The 24,038-nt window shown below is 46.6% G+C and overlaps 3 protein-coding genes across 3 annotated transcripts; all 3 read left to right on the forward strand.

Annotated features, from left to right (window-relative positions):
• On the forward strand, nt 1–3,002 carry LOC101753203 (probable WRKY transcription factor 64). Its single transcript, XM_004978467.2, has 3 exons — nt 1–185; nt 294–398; nt 2,148–3,002. The coding sequence occupies exons 1-3, from the start codon at nt 106–108 to the stop codon at nt 2,632–2,634; spliced, it is 672 nt and encodes a 223-aa protein (XP_004978524.1). The 5' UTR covers nt 1–105; the 3' UTR covers nt 2,635–3,002.
• A 699-nt stretch (nt 3,003–3,701) lies between these two features.
• LOC101753611 (pentatricopeptide repeat-containing protein At1g09900) lies at nt 3,702–8,533 on the forward strand. The gene is made up of 2 exons (XM_004978468.3): nt 3,702–7,417; nt 8,182–8,533. The coding sequence occupies exon 1, from the start codon at nt 3,966–3,968 to the stop codon at nt 6,501–6,503; it is 2,538 nt and encodes an 845-aa protein (XP_004978525.1). The 5' UTR covers nt 3,702–3,965; the 3' UTR covers nt 6,504–7,417; nt 8,182–8,533.
• Nucleotides 8,534–15,513: 6,980 nt separating this feature from the next.
• LOC101754029 (probable WRKY transcription factor 54) lies at nt 15,514–16,753 on the forward strand. The gene is made up of 2 exons (XM_004978469.3): nt 15,514–15,873; nt 15,990–16,753. The coding sequence occupies exons 1-2, from the start codon at nt 15,560–15,562 to the stop codon at nt 16,603–16,605; spliced, it is 930 nt and encodes a 309-aa protein (XP_004978526.1). The 5' UTR covers nt 15,514–15,559; the 3' UTR covers nt 16,606–16,753.
• The last annotated feature ends 7,285 nt before the right edge of the window (nt 16,754–24,038 follow it).

The following is a 24,038-nucleotide window of genomic DNA, read 5'->3' on the forward strand; positions in this document are numbered from 1 at the left end:
GAGTCTCCAAGCGCAGGCTGCCGAAGTCCCCCAAGAAACGTCTCCTCCCTCCCTCTTCATCAGTCCAGCAGCCTCCCTCCGCTTCTCTGCTCCATCATCCTCGCCATGGCTCTGGACTCTGTTCCTCCTTATCCCTGCGAGTTGGGATCCAACAGGGCTGCCAGAACCCAGCACCAAAGGATCAGGTACTTGGAAGTGTAGCTTCCTCAATTTGCCCCTGCTTTGAAATTTGCGCGGATTTCAGTTTCATCGTGCCTTTTCTTCAATTTCTGTTCTGTAAAAAAAATAACCAGGAAAGATGAGCGCACCTGGACCTCGGATACTTACGCACCTTATGACGACGGGCACCAGTGGAGGAAGTACGGCGAGAAGAAGCTCTCCAACTCCAACTTCCCAAGGTTCATAGTCCCTCTTTGCCATGCAGTTTGTTCCCCAAATAAGCGGGTTTCTTTCGTTCAGGTCATGCATGCATCCCCTTTGTGTGCAAGAACTTCTCTTACTGTTGCCATGATTCCAGTGTCGCAAATAATGGTTAATTTGGTTATTATTAGATCTGGAGTGAACTTATGGGACCTGTTGCTTGGTGACTGAGAGTGTTTACCACAGATATTTGGAATTTAGGAACAAGCTTTGCCTTGTTTATCTACTGTTGTGGTTTACTTCTTAAATGTAGCGTGTTCCGGTAGTTCCATGGGCATAAATCTTGACCAGTCCAGTTTCGGCCGTTTAGTTCGTGCACTGAAGAATCTTTCTTCATTTCCGGTTCATTTTGTCTAGTGCTAACTTGATAAATTTGCAATTCACGAAGGGCCTGCTAACTTTGTATGGAATTTGGAATACCATAGGTTCACGCGTCTACGTGGAGAACAAATCCGGTAGCAGACCACTTCATGTAATTAACTCCAATTTTTACATTACCTAAAATATAATAAAGTTGCCCACAAATAGAGAAAAATCTCTTGCTTTTGGTCAATATATAGTCTTTGTATGTTCAGTTTGTGGGCCAGCTACTTTTTCTGCCTCAAATCACATTGCTTCTTAGTGCGCCTAGCGTTTGTATACCAGGGGATGAAGGACATATCAAACTGTGCAGTTGTCTACTAGTCACTCGGTAGAATTGTCGGTGGACAGGTGTCGCCATACCCCTTGATTGATTGAAAGAAAAGAAATGTTTGCCAAATAAAAATTGTTTTATGTAATGACTCCTAGACTAGGAAAATAGCCCTTGCAGTGCCAATCTCTTTCTTAATTGACAACTCAACTAGACAAACGAAACTTGCAAAGTGTAACTTCCTGTATGAATATACAATTCACAAGTTGGCCACCTTTATTACCTGTCATTGGCGACTCATTTGAAATCTAATACTTCACTAGCAGGCTAAATGTTCCCTCATTTGTTTAGCACACTTGTTTTCAAATCAAGTTTTCAGCTATTAGTATGCATGCCGGTGGTGCAGACCCCATATATCTTGTTAGCCCATTAAGAGCACGTAGAAGAAAAGGCATTGGATGCAGTAGAAGAAAAGATCTTGAGAGTATGTTTATTGATGCTGTTCCACCTAATTTAGGTAGACTGAATGTTGACGGAGGGGGAAAGGACATGGCTAATCTTTCACTTTTTTCACTTACCCACTTACTGAGCTAAAGGGAAGCAGACCTTTGACATATGCATCTTAATGCAAAGTTCAGTTCCAGAATTCTTAAGAACTTTCAAGAAAAAGAAAAGGACAAGACCAGTGGGTACTGGGTACACTAAATTGCAAGTCTTTAAAAGATTTTCAACCGTTCAAAGGAAACTTTAACAGAACTGTGCCAGATTTAACACTAACTGCAGGTATGTTAAGTTGTAAAAATTGTATTTCAAAATAATGAAATTCTGTGAATCTTCTTATGAATACTGTAAGTGGGCAGAATGGCATGAAGTCCCCTGCTGTCAGATTCTGGTGTCATCTTGCTAATTTTATTAGTGGAGGACATGCCCTTAGCACTAAGATTATTGTAAAAATGGAAACTAATGTGTATCCTCTTAAATGCAACTATTGTAAGCTTGTTAGAAAAGGTATTTAGATTGCACTCCACATTTTGGCAAACAATTCATCTCTTTCCCTTTGAAGTGAAATTTTGTGTTCATGGCATTCTATTTTCAGGTTCTATTACAGATGCACCTACAAGAACGACATGAAGTGCCCTGCCACAAAGCAAGTCCAGCAGAAGGACACCAGCGATCCACCATTGTTCTCCGTCACTTATTTCAACCATCACACCTGCAGCACCAGTTCAGCTCCCATTGGAGGCACTAGAGATACCACAGCGCAGTCATCTTCAAGAAAGGCAGTATCAATCTGCTTCAGCCCGCAGACCGCCAGCGAGCAACACACATTCTTGACTTCCTCTGCTCTGCCGCAATCCCCGAGCATACATTCTTACAGAGCCAACCAACAACCAGAGAGGAACCCCTATGCAAGCCAGTTTCAGTGGACAGACACATCGTCACCTACAAGTAGCGGTCCGTTTATGATTGAGATTGACAATGTTTCAGGAGCAAGCGCTTCGTCCAGCAGCTCTGGTGCTCTGCCGCGGACGTTGCTGCCGATCGATCAGTCCAGATGCATCGAGTACTTCCATTTCTTGTGATGCTGTACATGGAAGAAGAAGGTTATATAGATGCTGGGAGTCTAGGAGGCCGCTTGGTGCCAGTTTGGAGCGTCAAGTGCTGGGAGGCAACATTGTTGTCCTGGGCCTGAAGCACAGGGACCCAACCTACAGATACCCATACAGATATTACTGCCTTGTTGCTTACTTACATTCATATTCAAGCTACATTTTTGTGCTTGAATGATGTGGAGAATGGTATTGGAGTTTGTTTTATTAGCTACATTTGTTTGTTTAGAGATGAGACTGGTATGTCTCGAATTCCTGAATCCTGACAGCAACCCTTGGTCATTCTCTGCTACTACTGAAATACTGAAGGTTACAGATTTATACAGTAATAGTTTTATTAAGATGTGTTCAGTTTTAGAAGCAAGTTGGTTTCTCTATCAAGATATTGTTAAGTTCAAAATTTAACATAATACTTATCTCTTAAATATCGTCCGAATTTGCTCAAAGTTGAGTTGGAGATTTGAGACTAGGGTGGCTTAAGTGAACTTTTGCACAAACGGATGCAGTCAATGACTAAGAGATGTTTGGACACCAGGGGCTAAAGTTTAGCCCTGTCACATCGGATGTTCGGATGCTAATTAGGAGGACTAAACATGAGGTAATTATAAAACTAATTGCAGAACCCCTAGGCTAATTCGCAAGACGATTCTATTAAGCCTAATTAATCCATCATTAGTAAATGATCGCTGTAGCACCATATTGTCAAATCATGGACTAATTAGGCTTAATAGATTTGTCTCACGAATTAGACTCCATCTGTGTAATTAGTTTTATAATTAGACTATATTTAATACTATCTAAACATCCGATGCGATAGGGCTAAATTTTAGCCCTCTTGGAGCCAAACACCCCTAATTGTGTCTAGAAGAAATTGTGATTGTACTACCGGGGCATCCGTTGAGATAGAAATTCAGGAAAAGCATTCCTTTCTCTACATTGTTCCCTCAGCAACTGTTATGTGTTTCGGAACAAGTAAACTAGGGAATTCAGAGAATAACCAAAGGGAAAAGCGAATTCAAGAGCAACAGCAGCAGCACTTTACTGCTACTCCTTCTCTGACGAAACTGAATAGAGGAAGCCATTGTGCTTCAGGTTCAGTGATACTGATGACCAGGAAAGGAGGTCCCTTTGCAGACCCATGAGCCGCCGCTGTGGCGAGCCGACTGGCGCGCCGCCGCCGGGAGCTCCTTGGCCCGAGTGGCCACAGCACCCCAGCGTCGGCCATTGACCGCCTCGTCCAGCACCCTCGTCCACTTGTTTCCGTTTCCCTCTCCCACCTCCTCCTCCCGCCGCCGCCGCGCCAGATGCGCCTCCTCGCCGCGGCGGCGAGGCAACCCAAAACACCGCACCCTCTTCTCGTCGCCCTCCACCGCCTCCTCTCAACGGCTACCACCACCTCCTCCTACGATCCAACCGCGCAGTTCCTCCATCCCGACCACCGCCGCGTCCTCTCGCTGCCGGCGTCGCTCCGCCACGACGCCCTCCTCGCACTCGCGCGCCTCCTCAAGACCGCCCCGTTATGCCACCTCGCCCTTCACGCCGTCAGCCCCCCACGCTCCTCTGGCTCCCCTTCCTCCACCCCACTCGCTGCCCGCTTCGCCGCCGCATCCCGCCTCGCGGCATCGGCGTCAGCGCTCCGCCCCTTCGCCGCGGTCCTCCTCGCGGCGCTCCTCCCGGCCGCCTCCCCGGACCTCCTTTCCTGGTCATCCTCCTACGGAAGCACCGGCGGAAGCGCTCGCGTGCGGTACGCCGCGCTCCGGCTCGCGCTCCACGCGTTCCTCGCCGCGGGCATGGCGGCCGAGGCGCTCCAGGTGCTCGCGCGCGTCCGTCGCTCCGGGAATACGCCCAGCCTCTCCGCGCTGGCGGCATTGCTGCGCCTTCTCTTCCGCAGCGGGGAGGTTCGCGCTGCCTGGAACGTGTTCGAGGAAATGGCCACGAGGGGACCGCGCCCGAGCCTTGCCATCTTCAGCGCCATGATCCTCGGGTTCTGCCACAGGGGGATGCTGCGCGTCGCCTCCGGGCTGCTTGGGGTCATGGAAAAGAAGTTCAGTATCGTCCCGGATGTGTGCAGCTATAACATCCTCATCAAGGGGCATTGTTTGTTTGGGTGGTCGGGGGACGCCTTCAAACTGTTTGAGGAAATGCGCAGGGCAGGATGTGAGCCAACGGTTGTGACCTATAACATACTGGTGGATGTTCTGTGCCATGAGGGGAGGATGGTGGAAGCGAGGAGCCTGTTCGATGAGATGGCACAGGTGGGGATCAAAGCAAATACAATCACCTTCAATGTCTTGATTGACGGGTATGCAAAGACCGGACAGATGGATGAGGCCAGTGCGGCCTATAAGGAGATGAAAGTGAGGGGATTAGTGCCGGATTCCTGCACCTTCAACATTCTTGCTGCTGGATCCTACAAGTTTGGGCATGCTGCCCAGTTAGTCCATGACCGTGAAATGTTTTGTTCAGATACGGCTGATGACTTGGATGTGTTGGTCTGTAGGCTTTGTTGGGATGGCCGATTGGATGGTGCCTGGGAGCTTCTGCGCGGTGCTATTGAGCAGGGTGTTCCTGTTAGTGTTGCTGGATTTAATGCGTTGATTGCTGCTTATAGCAAGGAGGGACTCCATGACGCAGCTTTTCAAGTATATAGAATTATGAACAAGTTGGGACTGGCACCTTCAACACATACTTTTTGTTACTTGGTAATGGGGCTGTGCAATCAAGGAAGGCTTGATGAGGCGCAGCTTGTTCTAGAACACATGGTCAGTAAGGGATATTGTCTAAGCACATCATTTACTATCTACTTGGATGCATCCTTCAGAGAGGGTGATGCAGTCCGTGCTTTGAAATGTTGGGATGATATGGAAAAAATAGGTCTGCAGCCTGATTTTATTGCCTTCTCAGCATATGTCAATGGCCTATGCCGATTAGATTATGTGAATGAGGCTTATCAGGCATTTGCTGAGATGACAACAAGAGGACTTGTACCGAACAATATTACTTACAACTCCATCATATCTGCATTTTGTCGGGCAGGCAATATGTCTGAAGCTTTGAAGTTACAGCAGAAGATGAGGCAGAGTGGCCTTGTTCCTGATGTTTACACAAGCAACATTCTAATCGACGGTTTGTGCAGAGAAGGAAACTTGAAGATGGTGGACAACCATTTATTGGACATGTGCAGTAATGGTCTAATCCCGGACACAGTGACATACAATACGATAATCAATGCTTATTGCAGGGCTCAGGATATGAACGGCGCTATGAATTTCATGAATAAGATGTTTGCAGCTGGTTGTGAACCAGATATTTTCACATATAATATTTGGATGCATAGCCTCTGCAGCAACCATATGTTGAACCAAGCAGGGAAGGTGTTAGATGAGCTTGTTGCTATGGGTTGTCATCCTAATTCAGTTACATACAATACATTGATGGATGGCATTTGCAGTGATGTTCTTGATCGAGCTATGATACTGACTGGCAGGCTGATTAAGATGGCTTTTCAACCAAACACTATCACACTTAATGTTTTCCTTTCTCATTTCTGCAAGCAAGGGTTTGGGAAGAGAGCCCTTATGTGGGCTGAGAAGCTCAGAGAAGATTCTTTTGTTTTTGATGATGCTACTAGAAATATAATTGATTGGGCACAAAGGGAAATGGAGAATGATCCCCAGGCTAACAACGAGGACATAGATAGGTGCCTGTTTCTCGAGTTCTTAATGTTCATGACATATGAGACTATGCACAACAGCAGATTCTCAAAGGCTAGGCATGTGCCTACAGATAAAGGTTCTGATCCTGCTGGCACCAACATGATCAAAATTTTGGATGCTGGTTGATTAATGAATTTTATAACCACATTATTGGAAGAATCTTTTTGATAGTAGTGGTGCCTCTGGAAGGCTACCATATCACTACCCAATACCCATTGCTGTTCAATATCTGCTATCAATCACTTTTGACTGTTTGAGGTGAAATTGGGCATGAAAGATTATGAAGCCATTTGCAATGGGGATTTGGGAACTGTCAAATCTCTGATCTGCTGTTCCAGCATTTCCTTGCTATGAATTTTGGGTGCTGATTGATGGTCGCATAGGCAGTGACAATTTGCAGTCTTCTGCCCACCTCATCCCAGCCACTGCTATATACCACCTCGAACCAGAACGGACAGGAACAACCCCCACCCAAAATTGCAATGTAAAGAAATGTAGAGCCAGGGCATGAGCTACCTGTTCTCTTGCACATGGATTTGTGCTGACGTTTGGATTAGTTATTCACATGTGGCAGGATATCTGATGCCAACCTCACTCTGTCAGCTCCTTTCCGTTACTGACTTCAGCTCTTAAAATTATTTGGGAAATTTCCCATAGCGTATGGAGATTTTTGACCCATTGATTATGAAGTTTGCCATGTTGTAGTGGCATTATATGACTCTCATAGATTTTTAGCTCCTAATAATGTTTTGGTGAAACTTGACAAAGGACGAGAGTATCTTTGTTGCTCCTGGTGCAAATCTTCAGCCCCAACCGAAACCCTGCAGAGCGCCAAAACGACCACCCAAACCATGCAACAAAGTGATGAATCTAATATTGGTACAGGCATATTTACTGATGTACTAGTTTGCTTGTTAAGCTTGCAAACACTTTTATAGAAGAAAACCCCAGGTGGCTCTCCTGACTCGAGGAAAGAGAAGGCATATTTTGAAGAAGTTGGTGCTTTTGAGCTCATGGACCAGAGGAATGGAGCAGGAGAGGTGGGAACTTTCCAAGCTTGCAAGCCGTGTATCATCTGAGCCCTTGTTTGACATCAATGTGATCCTGTCTACCAACAGTAACAGCAGTACCAACAGTTATAGGACCCCTGTAAAGCTAGGCTAGGCCTATAACTGACAGTCTTTTCTTTTATGTTCATATCTTTGTAGATACTTGTAAATACAGTAATAATGGTGTTTCAGTTTGGCCAATATCTAGACAAAGTTGCAGCTTGTAGCAGGAAATGCTGTGTCAGTTTCGTCTCTGAATCTTTTGCAATATTTCAGTCATCTCTGAATCTTTTGCAATATTTCAGTCATCTCTGAATATTTATATGATGGCTTCACTTTCAGACAAGCATAACATTTGTGACCTGAAAGTGTAGTTCTATTTTGTGCATCCACCAATGCTTGCTACTGCATTTCATGCATGATATTACTGCTGATTCTTGTTTATGCCTTTTTGAAACAGATGTCTTTGCTTGACAGCTTTTGATAATACAATACTTGGTCCTTTAGCATAGCCTTTTTTTTTTGCTTGAATAAACTGCTGGTTGATCAGCATGTCATACTAGTTCTTCTCAGATTTATGTTTAGTTGATTACCTGTAAAACATTCTTGTGAAGAAACTTAATTGCCCCCTGTCTGTGCAAATGTTCCAATAAGTGCTTGGGGAACTTGCATTAGGATTTGTTTTCTTCAGTTTGTTTACATTTCGACATCTATCGTACTATTACGTACTGAATTTTCATGCTTGATACATGCAGCTTGGAGCGGCAGAGCATGTTGGGGCGGTGGCATTGATTGGCTGGCACCTGGCATGGCTTCTGAAGTGCCCACTATGTAGATGAGTAGCTCAGGAAACTGAAACTCGAAGTGTGCCCTTTTCCTGGCAAAAGGAGGTCAAGGAACTTCCCATCCATTAACTTGCTTGCAGATCGCATGCTTATGAGTTGATGCTTGGGACATAGAATGCCTAGAGGTCGGTCGTCGTAGCAAACATGACCTCATTAAGCTTTTGTAATTTTGTAATTGAGTGACAACATAGTTATTGGGACTAATGTTTTATCTAGCATGTACCTTGTAGGTTTTTTAGTCCCAAAAATGCAAACCAAATCACGGCAAAGGTCCAAATGATGGTATTCTTGACATCCAAGTTATGGTATTCGAGTATCAAGCTATGGTATTTAAGTGACCAAGCCATGATATCTAGGATTATTATATGGTATTGAAGCATCCAAATGATAGAGAAAATCCAAGTGACGGTATCCTTGTGCTTGCATTGGATGAATTGGAATGAAAAATGCACCATTGGATATTCCGATGCCCCACCTAAGAAGCGTCGGAGCAATCATCGGAGCAATTGGTACAACGGGAAAAATAGGAAAAATCTCAAATGCACCGGATGATCTGATGGGGGTAATTTTATAAGCGTCGGAGCAATTTGTTGAGGAGGCAGAGGAAACACTGGATGTTCCAATACCCTATGGAGTTGACCGTCGGACGAAGCATATTTTCTTTGAGAAGTTCCAGAGAGGTTTTAGGCAAAAATCCTTCAACACCGGATGATCCGACGTGTAATACCTGCCATTTTTAGTCATCAAAGTAGCTCTGAAGAAATGGAAGCAATTCATGAAGAAAGGGAGAAGAAATTGGCTAAAAATCAAATTCGGGTCAAATTTGACCGAAATTTGAATTTTGAATTCGAAATTCAGAAAAATTCGGCAAAAATATGGAATGGAGGTGTAAGGATGATTAGAACTTAAAGATAAAGATTTGGGACAAGATTTGGTTCTAAATACCTCAAGAAAATCAAAGAAAGAAATTAAAAATCAAAGTACTGTTCCCTGTCCGACAACAGGAATTTCAGAAAAACAGCATAAAGTTCATTTTTGGAAATTAGATTCTGTTGAATTTTTCAAATAAGTGGATCCAAACAACTATACCATATTAAATTATGGGCTTTGGACAAGTATCTTCAGGTGTTGTTGATCAGGAACAGTGAGGGGAACAAATTTAAATTTAAGCTCAAAGTCAGCACATTGTCACGGGTTGACTGTCTTGCTGAAAATGGCTAAGTCGGAAACAGCCGTATGTAGTCAAGTTTGGAGCCAATTTCAGCAAAATCTAGTGCAAAGGGTATAACTGATTATGGGCAAAATGGAATCCTTGGATGTTGTAGAACACAATTTGGAAGAAGTTGGACCAAAATAAAAGGATTTGAACCACTGAAATGATTCACCAAGTCGGGCAAATGACCACATTGATTGACTGACGAAACTGAATGGAAGAACAGAAGGATTCAGTTATGTGCCAGAGAAAAATTCAAATTTGAAGACTTTCAGATGCTTATCTCGGGCAAAGGTTTATATATGAATTCAAAAGCTCAAGATTATCTACAACTTTGGTTAAGATACTGGTGGGCTGTCGGATGCACTTTCGACCGTCATGGGGCTCTGAAGATTTCGGGCGTCAGAGTTACATAGGGGGAGAATGACAGAGTCAAGCTCGACGTGTCGCCGCCGCCGTTCTTGGTCGCCCGCCAGCGCGGCAGCTACGCCACCTCCTTGCCACGCGAGTCCATAGGTAGGCCACGGTGTCGTTCATGCGTGCGGTAAACCGTTCGTATATCTACCGCTCCCGCGCCGCCCGTTTACAGTCGTTCTTTTACCGCCGCCACTCCTTCTGTCCAAGCCGCCGCCGCCGGGTAAAATTCCCCCACCACACCGCCGCTCTCGTCGATTCCCTCAGTCCACATCTCCATACATACCCCACCAACAACCCTAGCCACTTGTTGCCCAGCTTCCCCGCCGGCGTGCCAGAACCCGTCGCAGTTTCCGTCCGCCGTCGTCGTACCTCCTGCTCACGGTGAGCACCTCCTTGCGCTTGCTCTCTTTCTTCTTGGGTAGTCGTAGGCAGGTCCTTGGGATGCTAGGAAGGTGTAGCAGTAGTCGTTGGGGTAGGTTGCGCCGTCGTCGTGCTTGACCACGACCGGCCGTAGGCGCCGCCGCCCGCCGCTGTGGAGGAGGCAGCTCCGGCCACCTCCCGGGGAGCTGTCACCGCACGCGGGTGCGCTAGGGCACGGGGATGCTTCCCCGGCCTAGCCTCGTCACCGGTGGGGCGCCGGCCGGCGAGCCGCACCGCCCCCTATCGTGTCCAGTTTTGGCGGGAGGAGGAAGAAGAGTCTGGAGTAGCAGGCCCGCATGTCAGAGGAGGCGGGGGAGTGAAGGAGGCAGGCCGGCCGGACGCGGGGGTCAGATGGGCCGCGGTCTTGAAGGCCCAGGTGCGAGCGCGGTTGGCCGGTGGGAAAAAAAGGCCGGAGGCCTAGAGGTCCAGCAGGCCAGCCTCGTGAGTAAAGAAAGAAAAAGAAAAATGGGCCGTTGGACCGTCAACGGTGAAAAGAGAAGAGGCGGAGAGAAGAATCGGCCCAGTAGGGCACGGCCAAGGAGAAAGGGGCCGGCGGGTAGGATGAACAGGAGAAAGGGGTGGGTCAGCGCCGCGGGCCCAGCGCAAGTGAGAGAGGGGTAGAGTAGGGTCGCGTAAGAAAGTTGCTGGGGGTGTTTTTCGGGAAAAATTAGATTTCCTTTATAAAATAATTAGCTTAAATCCGAATCTCACCATTTAAATCCCAGAAATTTCTAGGAATGTCCAAAATTAGTGAAACCAATTTTGTTAGGCTTGTTTTATTTTCCTTTATGCATTAAAATTTTTATACCCTAGAAAAATAATAAAAATTTGAGTATTTATTTAATGTCTTTCTTTAAAGGTATTTAAATAAATACTTAATCTTTATAAAATGCATAAAATATGGAATAACATTTTTATAATTACAAATTATTATTAATTCATAGGAAATTAGGTTTTAAAGCTAGAAAATAATTATAACATTTTTTAAAAATAAAAGAAAAGGCCTTAAGTAAGGTTAATTAAGGAAATAAAAATTTGTGGGCTAATCTTTGCGAGTTTTATGTGTTGGCTTGCAACTTTATCATGATAAATTGTGTAGTCCTTGTTGGCTTGCAACTTTATCATGAAGGAAGGTTGTATAGTCTTGTATTCAAAAATTTGCATTCCTAACCCCTGCATATGTTGTGATATAGACGCCGAAGCACCAGAAGAAGATTACCCGGAATATTCAGAAGGATCTCCGGAGTTTGAGGAAATCTTTGAATTGGTCCCCTACGAAGCCAACCCTTCGGACAATGCTAACTTTTTTAGCGAACAAGGCAAGCCCCGGTGCATTATACCTATTGTTTTGGAGTCAATATTTCATGTGTCCAGTTATCAGTTATCTGCTATATGTATGCACTAAGTCTAGGAGTTGCTTGAAACCCATTCTTGTGCATTATCATACCTTGTTGTAAGGACATCTTTGCCACTTGTTCAAACCTTTAGTAGATAACCCAAGTCTAGAATTGCTTAGTTGCTTAAATGCTTGGTTTACCAACCTGAAGGAAAAATTTTGAGTCATACATGCTAATTATGGAAAGATGACTTGGAAATTGAGAAGCGGACAGAAGCTAAGGATGTAGTTCTGTTTGCTAGATTAAATTGGTTAAGGCCCGATTCGTTGTCTTAACCTTTGATCAAGTGAAAATCATCTGATCACTTGCTGGGTATGGGACCAATAAAGCCCAGTAGGTTAGTAAACTCTCTGATCGGGAATACTTCGTACTCGTGCTTGACGTGCTGGAGCTTGGCAGGGGTGTAGCTTGAAACTCACATGGTGATCGGGCCAGACGTGGGGTCCCATGTGGGGGTGCGTCCCTGGGTCCGGGTAGTCTTATTCCTAATCATTGGTTTTGCTAATCGAAAAGTCGTTACGTACGACCTGGACAGTCGTATATAGCTGGTGATCAGGGTACTCTCCTGCAGGATGTAATATGATCCGGATCGCCGCAATTCTCGGTTATGAATGCACTTGATCACTCTTGAGCATCATAGCATAAACTCATGAATGTCATATCTTTCTGATAATTTTTGATGTATGACTTATTACCTTGATATTGCAAATAACCTTTATCATCACCTAGAATGGTTAGGTAAAGACTTAAACCAAATAAAAGATAAAACTAAGGTCTCACTTGTAGTAAGCTTTTTAGCAAAAATGTATCAGTCAAGTACACTGAAAAAGCTATCATGTACTTCCAAGAAAAACTATTATATTGGTTAGTCGGGTAAGACTTGCTGAGTACCCCGTACTCAGGGTTATCCCTTGTGGCTATTTTCAGAAGCACCGCAGGAGTCCACCGAGGAGGAAGCCCCGAAATCCTAGGGTATTGTTACGAGTCTCACAAATACCCTTAGAAGAAACCTTATAATGCTCATCTCCACCGAACCGTTTATGTTTTAAGTCCTAGAACTCTGTCTAACACTACACTATTAAGTTTGCTTCAAACTATATCTTGTATTAACTCGTACCTCTTGTACATATGTAAAAATGTAATATTTGTTGATGTTATCCCATCACGGATACAATCCTGATGTATGGCTATGAGACACAACGTGGATCTTTCGAGGAGTCCTAGGGACACTCGATGGACGACCGGACTTATACTGTTTTAAGTGCGTTTCGCATAATTGTTGCGTCGGCAGCAATTAGGCGCGTTTAAACCAGTTTAAGTTGGACGGTTCCGCCACACGACGGCACCATTGGAGAAAGCGTCGGAGCAATGACGTCAGGGGATCCAACGGCTATGTGACGTGAACAATGACACCGGATGATCCGATGGGGGCATCAGATAAAGCGTCGGATGAATTCCTGAGGAACTTGTGCGTGGGGAGCTAACAGCTAGTTGCACCGGACGTTCCAATGCAGGCCAAAAATAGATCATCGGAACATCTGATGGTATCTTTTTCACTGGCCATTGGAGCAACGGCTCTTTGATCCCTTGGGGCTATTTGTACCTCTACCACTCGCCCATTTGGAGTTGATGGAGGGTACAGGGATGCATTAAAAATCAAGACTCATCAAGAACACATCCATGCCACCAAAAGTGCTTAAGTGGTCCATCAAAGGTTTAGTATAAGCTTAGAAGAGTGATTAGTGCTAAAATAGACCTATAGAGGAGTGAGTGCAAGGTGTGCCGACCTTGTGATCAGGTTCTAGAGTGAACCACCACTATACAAGAGGTGTACCGGCACCTTGGAGCTTTGGTGGCTCGCCGGCAAGTCTTCAACCCTCCAGCTTGGTGTGGAGCAGCGTCGACGACCTTGTGCGGGGGATGTAGAGACCCTCTTCCTTCGTGGAGAAGCTCCTTAGTAGAGACGGCATCAAGGTGACCGAGGGACTTGGTGTGAGCCTTAGTGGCCGAGCCTTTGTGGCAAGTCAAGGGGCATGCACCTTAGGAGAGAGTTGGTGACCGGGAAGCAATACTCTTATGTGAGTGCTTCAACAACGTGGACTAACGGTGGTTTAGTACCTACCAATACCACGGGATAAATTCTTGTGTCAAGAGTTTGCTTCCCCTCATCCGCTCCTTACGTTCTACATTTAATACTTGTAACTTGTTTGTCTTTACTTTTCCTAAAGTAGTATCTTGATAGAATTGGTTATAGGTTGCAAAATTTATTTTGGAATGAGAGTTTCACGCTAGATCAACCGTAGATTGCACATCTAGATAGCATGATCTAGTTTATATTTGATGCAACTAGTGGAAGTCATAGATTTAGCTTTTAAGTTGCCTAATTCACCCCCTCCTGCTGCTAGGCTACGAGTACCGATTCCTTTCACGAGTTTCACTTAGACGTGCGAAAGCACGGTGCGCCACGATCGAAGCACACACACGCACTAGTGGAGCCCTAATTTGTTTATCTCTGAATCAGATAGTGTGCTCGCCACTCCACCTGAAAGCATTGATGAAGTTTTGCTTTCATCAAAAGGGAGGAAAAAAGGTAGAATAGAATAAGTACGGAGCCAGTTGGTCGCACGGACGTATCAATCATCACTCGTTGCTTGATTTACTGTTAATATATATGCATTATATTCCAACCTGCTACATACGTGCAACACGTTGTTGATTGTAATCTTTATGATCTGAAAATTAACGATATTAATCTAATCTTAGGGTTCGTAAATTGTTGCAATATATATAATCAATGCAGAGGTTTATTGATGGCGATCGAGTTGCACTGGCCTGATCGAGCTAACTGCAATGTCTGTGTTGGATCTGTAATTAACCTGATCGATCATATCATTAGTACTGAACCATACCTAACATAGAGTTGGCTCCTGTGAACGGGGAGCAGGACCATCATCAGCTGCAGCCTGCAGTTCTGACTCCGGCTCCGACTGCTCTCGGCTTGTCAGTTGTCAGCACGCGTGCGCAGGGGTTGGAGCTTGGAAGTATTTGTTGGAACGATCATTAATTAGTTTTCTTCTGCTCAAATTTTGGGTGGGTCGATCCACTTGACTGCGTACGCGTCGTCAACGTACTCTGAGAAGAAGGAACCAAGCTAGGGGCGCCGGGAAACCTTTGGTTATGACTGAGCCGGCCTTTTGTGTGTGCGTAGCAGCAGTAGCGCAGCTTCAGAAGAAAACTAAGGCCCCGTTTTCTTCCACTGACTTATTTTTAGCACCCGTCACATCGAATGTTTAGATACTAATTAGGAGTATTAAACGTAGGACTATTTATAAAACCCATTACATAAGACGAATCTAAACGGCAAGATGAATCTATTTAAGCCTAATTAGTCCATGATTTGACAATGTGTTGCTACAGTAAACATTTGCTTAATGATGGGGATTTTCAGCATATTTAGGGGTTTCAGATTCGTCTCCCCGTTTAGAATCCACTTATGTAATCGGCTTTGTAGATGGTCTACGTTAATACTCCTAATTAGTATCTAAACATTCGATGTGACACGTGCTAAAAATAAGACACAGGAAGAAAACGCCCCCTAAAGCAGGTTCAGAGAGGTTCCGGGCATCTTCAAGGATTAGTGCCTGGCTCTGTCCCACACGCCATATATCCGTTATTAACTTTAACTATACTATACTGAGCTCGATCGCCCTGCTCCGAATTCCACGCGCTCAAGCGTCTTGGTGGTCTACCCAGAATATTGGAAGCTCACGTGTATATAAGCACGAGACCATGAGCTTAATACTCGCCACTCCAACTCCATAGCCAGCTGATCGAGGTGAAGATGGGCGAGGGCGCGGTGAGGGAGGTAGCGCAGGTGTACGAGCGCATCAAGATCCAGCACCCTCTCCTCCTCCACTACTCCTCCTCGCACCATCATCAGCCGACGACCCAGCTGGCGCACAACCTCCTCAGCGACGCGCTGCGAGCCCTCAACCTCGCGCTCTCCGTCATGAAGCAACATCCTGCTGCTGCTGCTGGTTCAGTGACACCAAGGATCGTCCAAGCTGCAGAGCCTCAAATCTCACCGCCCAGCCCAGCATCTGCCGACCCCCAAGCAATAGTGACCAGCACGGCAAGAAGCGGCAAGCGAAGAAGGTGTGTGCCGCCCGATCGATCGACTAGCCATGTTTATAATTCTTCCTAACTTAACATTGTTCGATTTTCATGTGTAACTGGCCTCTTTACTGACTACTACAGTATATATTTGCCAGATCATCGGTGATGTTGGAAGGCAAAAAATCATCATGGGTCAACTTTACCACCGTGCCCTACGAGGACGGCTACGAGTGGAGGAAATACGGCGAGAAGAAGATCAACGGCACCAGCTACACGAGGAGCTACTTCAGGTGCACCTACAAGGACGACACAGGTTGCCTGGCAACAAAGCACGTCCAGCAGAAGGACTGTAACAGTGACCCTCCCATGTTCCAAGTCACCTACAACAACGGCCACACTTGCAAGAACTTCACTACCACCACAGCTGCCAACAACAACAGCGGCAGTAGTAACAATCTTGCACTAATAGGTTGCTGCAACAGCAGCGAGGGAGTAACAAAAATCAGTTCTCGAAATAATGGCCATGCCGGTGCCGCCATGAATAATATCAAGCAAGAACAACCGCCAGTGCTGCTGCCGCCTATTCTCGAGATTTCTGCTCTCCCTTTCGATGGAAAACCGCCGTCGATGACAAGTTCATGCATCTCCGGCGAGTCCTGGGATGAATATTCTGCAGGGGACATGGCGCAGATAGCGGAAGCATCAGCTGGAGATGACCTTCTCTATGATCCGGAGCTTTTTGTCCTGTGCACCAGCTTCAAGGTCTACTAGCTTAAATTTAACAAAACTTAGGGTTTTTTTTATGAAAGCTAGTTTATATTTGTTTCAAGGTAACGAGAAACTACGGGAATATAGGATTACGTGATTGTGTAAAGGATTAATTATATTGCTGCTACGAAGAAAAGTGAGGTAGTCATCATACATGTGTGCATCGCGTGTGGAAAACAAGTGCTGGCTGCTGATCCTATCTATAGCATATATGTAGTGTAACAAATTATAAAGGGATGACAAAAGAAACGATACACATACACAAATTAAAGTAGCTAGCTAGTACTAAAAGGAAGAGGTAAAGGAAATCTAGTGAGGGATCCGCGTTGCCTTTGATTATTGGAGTTTCAACTTTGACCGCACGTAAGCATGACAAACACCATCTGACGTCAAAATCGAGCTCCTACCAATTTCTTTCAAAAAAATTGTCAAAATCGAGTATCACTCCTGAGTTCCCATGGATTTTTAGGCCAACAATCAGGACTGGATCGACTACGGCAGGCTCCTCTTCATTGGCAAACACTCCCTCTCCATATTTCACAATACATATTCCACGGCCACTATTGTGCACTAACTAACGATCAAAAAAACTTAATTCCAATGCACAAAAGGTATGATAAAATTATAAACCAACATAAAATTAGTTGTGTTTGGTTTCAGCACTTCAAAAATCTTAAATACTCTACATGAATTGGTCGATCGATCTTTCGGCCTCTCAAAAACTCACGCCTGTGGGGCAGATAATTAAATGGCAAATGAGATGGGACCTTGACCTTCATTTTAATCTCTGCCAACGACCGTATAGTTTCTAGCTCATCAATTGCATATGCATATGGAATGTATGCTATATGATAGCTAGAGTAGAGTACATATACGTGTCCACGTACGTTTCTAATCAATACTGCTTTCAGGAATGTACATTAAATATACTACAATCTTGTACACTTGAGTATATATAGGTTAAGATATACATCATGTCCGATAATGATAGATTGTTGGGGCCTGCAGAGGTTTTCTTAAATGTAGTGTCCGGTGCAACTTGCAAGTTGTTTGTGCTAGCTGCCATTTTCACGTCGCTTTAGCTAGCTATACATCGCAGGTTTCAGAAGACCAGGCTTTCTTGTGGTCTATCCTTGAGTGCAGATGCATGCATGAACCCTAGTCAGTCTATGTCCTTGAGGTCTTGTGTGCCAATTTCGCTCATGCAGGACGCCGATAGGCCAGTCTCACTTTCTCATGTGAACGCACGCTGCTCCAGGATCAAATATCATCCTCCCGCATAAATAGAAAGCCCTGTATAAGCGTACCCAAAAATTCGTATCTTCCCGACAATATATGTCTAGGTTGGTTCTTCTCGCCACCTGAAAGTTTTCCTTTCATCAAAGGAATGAAGAAAGCCTTTTATTTGTACCATGTGCGCACATGAACTTTGGCGTTGAATTGAGAGTCCCATATGGTCAATTCTTCGCACAATATGAAACTTAAGTAATTTAATTACTTGCTTGATGCTTGAATAATCGTGAGGTGAAGCTTGACATGATAAATAAAAGCAAACTGAAACTGGTGCAATTTGGAACGAAGAGGTGAAACCGAAAATTTGCCGCACCTAGCTTGCGGGATTGCGCATGCTAATGATAGTTGGCCAAGATGAAGTGGCAAACACAGGGGTGCCAAATCCTAAAACATACCCATTTCCGGGAGGGACATTGATCAAAAGCAAGCTAGATAATCATGAGAGTGGAATTAGATCTGCACGGAAGGCGCACCAGTGCTGTACTACTCAGCCTCTTTTTGGAAATTAAAGCAGCAGCAAAGTTAATTACGCGCTGCATACGGATTTTATATGCTCTGCGTGTGGAAATTGTGTATAAACCGACAGACAAAGTAACGGCAACATGCATGATGAAAGAATTGGTGAAAAGGCCGGGTGGGGTGCATATCTAGCGAGGATCCTCTGTGTGTGGGGGGCGTCACGTCACGTCGCGTCGTCTGGTCCTTTCATCAGTCGTCGTTGCATTGGACTAGCTTGCACCATCAACAACATTACGTTGGCATGGATGACGTGCTTACTCTAACGTTGGCATTACGATCCAATAATTCTTTGTTGGCGCAAATCTTGAGAGCCCTCGAAAGAGAGCCAAGCATAGGGACGATCGAGCATGAGCAAAAACAATAGATAATTAGCCTTTGTGTGCAAAAAGAAAAAAAAAGCATATGATGACGTAGTGACAGAGTTGTTGGTGCATAAAACTACACTCACCAAGGACTCTAGAGCTCCAATTTCATCCGACGAGCCTGGATGCAACCAACTCCTGTTGGGCTCGGCAGCCTGTCCTTGCATTGGTGAGCCAGGGCAGCAGGGGCCTGTATCAGTTATGCGAGCCAGGCCAATCACACGCCCTAATTAGCTGCTTGTAACAATCTGGTATGTAGATGGTGCCTGGTGGTGCAGTAGATTAAATAAAGTAGGAGCAAGTTTGTATTATTATTTTGATACCTATCATCAATATGGTCGCTACTTGATTGCTACGTACATTCCTGCAACCTGGTCTGGTCAGACACCATGTATTCATAATTAAGGTTGTACAGCGTGCAACACCTGAAGTGCTGCGAATATAATGCAGGTTTGTTAATGGCAAGTTGTACTAACCGGAGCTAACTCACCTGACCTGATCAGAGTACCTGACCAGGCCATATGTACACTGAACCTTAGCTAATTTTAGGGGGTGTTTGGATAGCAGAGCCCTGTCACATCGGATGTTTGATACTAATTAGGAGGACTAAATATGAGCTAATTATAAAACTAATAGCAGAACCCCTAGGCTAAATCGCGAGACGAATCTATTAAGCCTAATTAATCCATCATTAGCGAATGGTTACTGTAGCACTATATTGTCAAATCATGGACTAATTAGGCTTAATAGATTCGTCTTGAAATTTAGCCTAGGAGTTGTGTAATTAGTTTTGTAATTAGCCTATATTTAATACTCCTAATTAGTGTCAAATATCCGACGTGGCTAAAATTTAACCTATACCTCCCAAATAACCTAGTTGCTATCGATATTCCCGAGATGATGTCAGGACTCAGGAGCAGCAGCAGCAGCTTGTCTGTATGCATGCGCAGGGGGTTGTGCTCGCCTTGACTGCGTATACGTACGCGTCGTCAACTCTGTCGAGGGAATGGATCGGAAAGCCTAGTTTAGGACTGAACTTGCGTCAGTGTGTGTGCGTGTGGCAATTAAACTCAGGAAAGAAAGAAATCAACAAGGCTCCGAGCTTCATTCCAAGCACCTTCTTCTTGGATCGTCCAGCAACAAATTAAGGGGGTGTTTGAATTAGCTCCGCTAAAGTTTAGCACCTGTCGCATCGGAGATTTGGATGCTAATTAGGAGTATTAAACATAGGCTAATTACAAAACTAATTGCACAGATGGAGTCTAATTCGCGAGACGAATCTATTAAGCCTAATTAGTTCATGATCTGACAATGTGGTGCTACAGTAACCATTTGCTAATGATGGATTAATTAGGCTTAATAGATTCATCTCGTGAATTAGTATAGGGTTCTGCAATTAGTTTTATAATTAGTTTATGTTTAGTCTTCCTGATTAGCATCCGAACATCCGATATCCAAACAAATCCTAATTCACCCATACCGAAACAGCAATGGATTATTGCTGTAAGGCGGATGATCGTCAAAGCTGAGCCTCAACTCTCGCCGCCCAGCCCGGCATTTGCCGACTCGCAAGCAACAGCGACGACCATCACGGCGAGAAGAGCCAAGAAACGAAGGTGAGTCTCTCGATCCAGTACTTGCATGCGATTCTGCAGATCATCAGCGATGGAAGGGCAAAAGTCATCATGGGTCGACTTCACCAACGTGCCTTACGAGGACGACGGCTACGAATGGAGAAAGTACGGAGAGAAGAAGATCAACGGCACCAGCTACACAAGGAGCTACTTCAGGTGCACCTTGTTGGTTACGGCCACGGCGATGTACGCCGTCGGCGATGACCTGAACTCTGCGAGAGAACTCGACGCAACACGCACTCAAACCGTGAACACTTGGAACGCGAGAGTTTTGGTGCTGCGAACAACTGAGCAGCTTTTTCTGTTTTCCTCTTCACCTTTTATTGTGCAACTACAAAGAAGTGGCGGGCAACAACCAGTCGCACACCGCACGGCGAGCACGTCCATCCCCATGCTCACGATGCCGCTAGAATGCCGCTCAGCCTAGGAACATGCGAGCTATTCTCGCCATGTTCTCCTACACGCACGGCAGCCAAAGGTTGGTGCTCATGCGCATGCAATGCCTGAGAAATAGGAAACATGCAGAACATAAACTAAACAACCTATGAACAAGTCTTACTAACATATCTCCTCCTAAGCCTTGTTCACAGTCTGTACATCAATGACGCCGATCTTGGAGTGCAGCTCACAGAACTGTTGAGGCCCCAATGCCTTCGTCAGTATGTCTGCAAGTTCTTCAGCTGTCCTGACAGACTCCAGCTTCACTCTGTTCTCTTCAACACACTCCCGTATAAAATGATATCTCACATCAATGTGTTTACTCCGATCATGGAACACTGGATTTTTGCTTAGCTGAATCGCAGACTCGCTGTCCATCTTCAGTGTGATGCTCCTGACCTTCTCTCCCTTGAATTCAGCGAGCAACCGAGCCAGCCAGATACCTTGACAAGCAGCTGTGGTAGCAGCAATGTATTCAGCTTCACATGAAGATAATGCCACCACTCTTTGCTTTTGTGATTGCCAGGTAACCAAACTGGATCCGAGGAAGAAGAGAACACCAGTTGTACTCTTTCTTGTATCAAGATCACCGGCCAGATCACTGTCACTGAAACCAGTGAGCTGAACTTCTTTCTCCCTCCGATAATAGCAGCCATAATGCAAGGTCCCTGCAATGTACCTCAGCACTCTCTTGATGGCCACCATGTGCTCAGCTGTAGGACTCTCCATGAACCTACTAAGATACCCCACCGAGTATGCCAAATCTAGCCTTGAATTCATCAAGTAACGAAGAGACCCCACAATGCTTCTGTAAGATGTGGAATCAATGGCAGGGGCTGAGCTGGACTTACTGAGCTTGAGTCTTGACTCCATGGGAGTGTTGCTTGGATTGCATCCCGTCAGGCCGACACCAGCCAGGATCTTTGTTGCATAGGAGCTATGGCATATTGTGATGCCGCCCTCTGACTGCTTCACCTCCAGCCCAAGGTAATAGCGCAGGAGTCCAAGATCACTCATCTTGAACGTCGCCTTCATCTCCTCCTTGAAAGTGCTGATGTCGTGTGGATCTCCTCCTATGATCACCAGATCATCCACGTAGATTCCGACGATGAGGCGACGTGCGCCCACACCACGGAGGTAGACAGCATGCTCGGACGTGCTGCGCCTGAAGCCGAGCTTGATCAGAGACTCGTCGAGCTTGGAATACCAGGCTCGAGGCGCTTGACGGAGTTCATACAAAGCCTTGATCAGGTGCAGCACCTTCGTCTCTTGGCCCTTCATCACGAACCCCGGCGGCTGCTGAACATACACATCTTCGATCAGCTCCCCATTCAGGAAAGCAGACTTAACGTCCATGTGGTGGACTGCGCATCCTTCACTTGCAGCAAGTGCCAGAAGCAGCCTCACTGATTCCAGGCGTGCAACCGGGGCAAAGACCTCATCGTAGTCGATCCCCTGGCGCTGCACATATCCTGTGGCGACGAGCCGGGCCTTGAACTTGGTGACGATCCCGGCTTCATCCCTCTTCATCTTGTACACCCACTTGAGGCCGATTGGGCGCACTCCAGGGACCGGATCGACGAGCTCCCAGGTGTCATTCGCCTCAATTGAGGTGAACTCGTCGAGCATGGCGAGACGCCAGTTCTCATGTTGCAGCGCCTCATCAAACGTTGCCGGCTCAGCCTCGCTCGCCAGCAGAAGCTGCTCCTCCAGCTCCCGTGCGGCGAGACCTGGTGCAGTGGCCTCCCCAAGGACATTGTCAATGCTCCTATACCGAGCAGGGGCGTCGGTGTCGTGGTCCGCGTCCAGGTGCTGTGATGCACCGGCTCCTGGTGGTGACACGAACTCGACCGAGTCCGCGTCCACCTGCGCGTGCGCTCTCGGCGTCAAAGTTCCAGCGCCCGGCACTGGTGAAGCGTGGGTGAACGGAGCTGACGAAGTCGATGTCGATGCTCGCGCGCTCGTCGTCGTTGAAGTGGTGACGACCTCGGACGGCAGATCATCGATGACGAAGTCTGTCGCCTCACCTCGTTGGCCCTCGATCCAAGACCACTGCGCCGCTTCCTCGAACACGACGTCGCGGCTAACGTGCACGCGTCGCGACACCGGATCATACAACCGGTACGCCTTGGATCCCGGCTCATAGCCGACGAATATGGTGCGCTTGCTCCTGTCGTCCAACTTCTTCAGGTTCGGCGCCGTCACCTTCATGTGCGCGATGGAGCCAAACGTGCGTAGGTGCTGAATCGCGGGGATGCTGCCGGTCCAGAGCTCGTAGGGGGTCTTGCCACCCACGCTCTTGGACGAGGAGCGGTTCAGGAGGTAGACGGCCGTGGTGACCGCCTCACCCCAGAACTCGCCGGGGAGCCCCTTCGCCTTGAGCATGCTGCGCGCAGTCCCCACGACGGATTGGTTCCGCCGCTCCACGACACCGTTTTGCTGCGGCGTGTACGGTGCCGTGAACTGTCGATGTACCCCGAGCTCGGCGCAGTACTCAGTGAAGTCTACCGAGGCGAACTCCCCGCCACGGTCAGTGCGCAGGGCCTACAACTTCTTGCCGCTCTTCCGTTCCGCCGCAGCTTGAACGCGCTTGATCGCCGCGGGCGCGGCGTCCTTGGTGGGCAGCAGGCAAATCCACATGTACCGCGAACAATCATCAACAAGCAGTAGGAAATACCGATCGCCGCTGGGAGTCGGAGGCGTGATGGGGCCGCAGATGTCGCCGTGAAGCAGCTGCAACACCTCCGTCGAGCGCCCTTGTGCTTGCTGTGGGAACGGCGTCCGTCGGTGCTTGCCGGCGAGGCAGGCTTCTCATACCTGCTCCACCTGGCTGAGTAGGGGCATCCCACGGACAAGGGAGTCCCTACCCATCTTGCGCAACACCGCGAAGTGGAGGTGCCCGAACCGGGCATGCCAGATCCAGGCCTCCTCCTCGCCCTTGGCTGCCAAGCAGACCGGCTGTGCAATCTCGACGTCGAGCACATATAGCCGGCCTGGATTGCGGTGAATCCTCGCCAGGAGCCGGCGCTCCTCGTCGCGCACCCGCATGACCCCTTCCTCGATCAACACCTGGTAGCCGATCTCGTCGAGTTGACCGACCGAGATGATGTTGGCGGTGAGGCGGGGCAGGTAGTAGACATTGGTGATGGCGCGATGCTCGCCGTTCTTGCAGGACAGCAGCACCGTGCCG

The sequence above is a fragment of the Setaria italica genome, chromosome VIII, assembly GCF_000263155.2.
Source record: "Setaria italica strain Yugu1 chromosome VIII, Setaria_italica_v2.0, whole genome shotgun sequence".
Lineage (NCBI taxonomy): Eukaryota > Viridiplantae > Streptophyta > Magnoliopsida > Poales > Poaceae > Setaria > Setaria italica.